General features: G+C 34.5%; 1 protein-coding gene across 1 annotated transcript; it reads left to right on the plus strand.

The window, feature by feature from the left end:
- Window positions 1-1721: 1721 nt before the first annotated feature.
- On the plus strand, window positions 1722-4317 carry LOC104944094 (protein FAM65C-like). The gene is made up of 4 exons (XM_010769570.1): window positions 1722-1792; window positions 1875-1918; window positions 3031-3156; window positions 4109-4317. The coding sequence occupies exons 1-4, from the start codon at window positions 1732-1734 to the stop codon at window positions 4274-4276; spliced, it is 399 nt and encodes a 132-aa protein (XP_010767872.1). The 5' UTR covers window positions 1722-1731; the 3' UTR covers window positions 4277-4317.
- Window positions 4318-4448: the final 131 nt, after the last annotated feature.

Below are 4448 nucleotides of genomic sequence, written 5' to 3' on the forward strand. Positions count from 1 at the left end.
AACACACACACACACACACACACACACACACACACACACACACACACACACACACACACACACACACACACACACACACACACACACACACACACACACACCATTACAGATTTTGGTCAGAGAAAAAAAATCCCCCCAAATCCTTTTTGGAACATTTTAAGGTTTTAAGGTTCATGAGGGAACCCCTTTATTCTCCAAGGTAACAGCAATTGGATTAAAAAAGAATCATAGGAGGACACAGATAAGTTATTTTAAAAAAAAGTTAATAACAAATAAAAGCAAAAGAAGGATATGGCAAAACAGAAAGACATAAGGGAGAGAAGAAATATATTAAAATAAGAAAGTATTTATTTACTATTATCATACACTATTGGAACATTTTTCAAGATGAGTACTTGTGTATTTAGTACTTTTAAAGTGTTTTGATGCTCATACATTTCTTATTTATCTTTTACCCAAACATGACCTATACATGTAACAGTATTTCTACACTTGCTATTTTATCTGAATTATTATATCTGAGTACTTCCACCTCCACCTGAGTAACTTGTGGTGAAGTGTATGTAAAATATAAACCCTATGGTATTGTATGGTATTGTCTCTTGTCGGCCCATAAAAGGAACCGTTTATTGGAAATACAATACATTTATTTTTAAATGTGTCCCTCTTATTACGTTATCTTCTTTTAAAATCAGTGTTTACATGCTACCCCTGACAGAAGCTCCTCTTAATAACCCTGAGTTTTATGTATTTACCACATGTGTTTGAATTTAGCTCTGTATTTAGACAGAATATTAATGGTCCTGCAATATTTAGGGTTCACAACCTCTTTAAGAGTCATAAATTGACCACTTTGTTTTGAGTTTTGAGTTTAGGCATGAGTTTGACCTGCTGTGTGTGAGGAACAGCCGTGACCTCTTCAAACATCAGAGCACACACAATGCCTCATCTGCTGATCTCTGTTCTTTTTCACACATGTATTACTGAAAAACGATTTAATTGACTCATATAAGTTATTCAGTGTTATTAACATAGGACAATGTTTGTGTAAATGTTTCATAAGAGGCATATTATGCTCATTTTTAGCTTCAAACCTGTAATTTTGGTTTCTACTAACTTGTGTACATGCTTTAATGTTGGATGAACATATTATTTCTCTCATGGTGTTTTCTCTCCATATACATGTATTTACCCTGTGTCTGAAACACTCTGTTTAAGTGACTGTTTCTTAGCTAGAAACAATTGCAAGACAATTCTCAAGCCATGAGTGGCGATAATGAGATTGAGGAAATTATATTCTGCATGTCACATGAAAGCAAAATCTAAAGGGCTTGTTAAAGCTCATGTTTTTCTGATCGAGGGCAGCACACAAGTAACTGACCTGTTATTATTTCAGTTTGTGGGTTTGTAGGCAGAACATATGGAGTCAGGCCACAGTAAAACCTAGGTGGCAAATACACCAACACTAAGGTTAATTAAAACAACGTTCACATGTTCTACATTCAATTCAGGTTATGAGGAAGTTCAGTAAGGGGTTTGACTATCTTTCAGTAAAAGAGGCCAAAAAAATGTGTTTCTGAATATCCAGTGTTGTATCCAGTGCTCTGTACATTAACCTCACATTGGACAGGATGGATGAAAAGTATCAGAATTGTAAGACTATTCAAGGTGCCCTGCTAAAGAATAATTTAGAGTTTTCCCTCTTACTTAATGTTCCTCTCTCTGCAGGACATGTCAGTTATGGAGGGAGAGTTGGAAATCCTCCTTGGAGAGCTACACATCAAAATGAAAGGTACACACAAACACACACAGACACACACACGTCCACACATTATCTTCCAAATATTGTATGTAACACGTGTTTTCCCTTGCAGGCCTGATCGGGTTTGCTCGACTCTGCCCTGGAGACCAATACGAGGTGAGCCTCTCTTTTCAAACACAAATATCAGATATATTAGTGTTTGTGGTTAGAATAACAATGTGGAACATATTGAGTAGATGCTTCATGAAAAGTGAAGTCTAAATGTTTATTCAAGTTTAGTTAATCAAACATAGGGCTAGAACCAGAGCTAGTACTGTACTGTAGCATAAGGAGGAAGTCAAAGTGCTATGAAGTCATTTGGAGATGATAATATGGGGGATTAGAGGCTTTGCATTTCAACAAATTAAATTACTTCAACTTCAAAATATGTCCATATCATAAAGTTTAAAAGAATGAAGTAGTACAAGTATAGTACTTGATTAATTGTATCAACTAATTTATATCCCACCACTTGGGTGAGGGTCACTTCAAAAACCCATATTTTACTACTTTAGCTGGTGGGAAATGGACTATTATTTAGTTTGTATATTTGTTTATATAGGTTTTAGTTGAATGCCTTTCTAGAAAGATTGTATTTGTTACCATACAGGTCTAAAATCTAAAATGCATATTACATTAAACAACAACATACATTACCTCATCAGGTTATTACTCCATTGATAATACCATATTTCATATTTTTTGCATCTAAGCATTTTTCTTTTACAAGGTATTACTATACTATTATATTCATTAAATAATATATACAAATAGATACATCATTTAGCCTGAATGTGATCTATGAATGTGTTTCTCATTATTCCTGGATCTTTATTAATCTGTTACATACATATCAGCCTAATATTACTCAGATACAGTATACCTGTTGGTATTACGTCCACACTATAACCATGTGACTTAGCTGAGTGATTTAAAGTGCTAACAAAATATCAGAGTTTGCAGTTACATTTTTAATGAAAAATGTGAGCTCTACATGAGTTATTCCTTACACCTCTACCTTATAAAGTTTTAGCTAATAATAACACAAAGTATATTATAATAACAAATGTCAATAGCTTGTACCTAAGGTATTGTAATAACTTCCTCTGCTGAAAAACACAACACACGTTTTAAAACTCTAAGGTGAAAGTAACTCTCTTTAAACACACAACCCGTAACTGACTGAAGATTTAAAATCAGTTACTGACAGTTGGATGTCACATGACCAGGTGGTGGTGCGGTTGGGCCGCCAGCGATGGAAGATCAGAGGGAGGATCGAGTCCGATGACACTCAGGCCTGGGACGAAGAGGAGATGGTCTTCCTCCCTCACATACAACATAACTTTGAGATCAAGGTCACACACACACACACACACGATATTTGTACTTTAATTGATTATTTCCATTTCTGCTACTAAATGTTAACAATGCGTTCACTTTCAAGAGCCAATATTGTACTTCTTCCATTTTTTGGACAGGAATAGTTAGTGGTGTACAGTAACTAAGTACATTTGTTTAAGTACTGTACGTTTACTGTTAAGAAGACGTTTTGGGGTACTTTTAGTATTTTCATTTTATGCTACTTTATACTTCTACTCCATTACATCCTAGAGGGGAATACTGTACTTTATTATCCACTACGTTTATTTATTAACTTAAATTACTAGTTTATTTTCATATTTAGTTATATGAGTAATACAAATTATAATCGGAACATTTATTAAATGATCATATCAATAATATTTAATTTGATCCCAGGAAGAAATCATCAAGCCACCCACTAATTTATTTAAGGCAATAGATATATAAATAACACATCAAAAGTATATATTATAATAGTGATTCACTTATTCAAACATCAATAACTTATATTATTCTGTTTTGGTACTTTAAACATGCTATTTGTTGCCAAACTGTTTTTCAATTTTACCAGTGAAAGAATATTTCTTCATTGAAATAATGTTAATACTTTTACTTAAGTAAAACCTCTAAATAGAGTAAGATTTTACTAGTTGTAACAGTCCTGCAATAATAAAATGATGTTATGATGTTATTATCATGAAGTAGTATTAAACATATTACAAAACCCTCTTGGAGGTGATATTCTGTAGAATCAACATACATTTTGTTATACTTAAAGTCATTTTACAGATAATAACGTTTTTCTTTGAAAAAAAAAAAAAAATGTAGTATGCAGGACTTAACCCTGTAATAGCAGATTTTTCCATGAAATGTCTACTTTTATCAAAATCATCTTCCCCCTCTGATTCTGTGATTATGAATCATGTTACTTGTCTGTTCTTTCAGGTGACGGAGGCGAAGGGTCTGGGTTGGCTGCTGGTTGGCATGGTGACGTGTCTGAGCGCCGACTTCTTTGTGGCCAGGCCGCAGCTGATGCTGGTCGACATCACGGAGCTGGGAACCATCAAACTGCAGCTGGAAGTCACCTGGAAGTACGAACACATGCACAGATGAATAACTACGGAGCCCTGGAGGGTTCATAGAGAGAAAAATAAATAAAACGAGGCCACGTCTTATTAATTTGTGCGCACGAGATGTAATTCGTGGCCTCAATTTAAATAAAACGAGGCCACGCTTTATTAATTGGTCGGCAGGATAATACTTCTCTGTCGCGCGACATATTACT

Source organism: Notothenia coriiceps, unplaced genomic scaffold, assembly GCF_000735185.1.
Source record: "Notothenia coriiceps isolate Sejong01 unplaced genomic scaffold, NC01 NC01_scaffold00007518, whole genome shotgun sequence".
NCBI lineage: Eukaryota > Metazoa > Chordata > Actinopteri > Perciformes > Nototheniidae > Notothenia > Notothenia coriiceps.

What these genes read in the sequence shown, in the direction of transcription:
- LOC104944094 (XM_010769570.1), top strand. Translation starts at nt 1,732, where the DNA reads ATGTCAGTTATGGAGGGAGAGTTGGAAATCCTCCTTGGAGAGCTACAC. An exon ending in GCTACACATCAAAATGAAAG is followed by an intron (nt 1,793 to 1,874) that starts GTACACACAAAC and finishes TTTCCCTTGCAG; the next exon opens with GCCTGATCGGGTTTGCTCGA. An exon ending in AACATAACTTTGAGATCAAG is followed by an intron (nt 3,157 to 4,108) that starts GTCACACACACA and finishes CTGTTCTTTCAG; the next exon opens with GTGACGGAGGCGAAGGGTCT.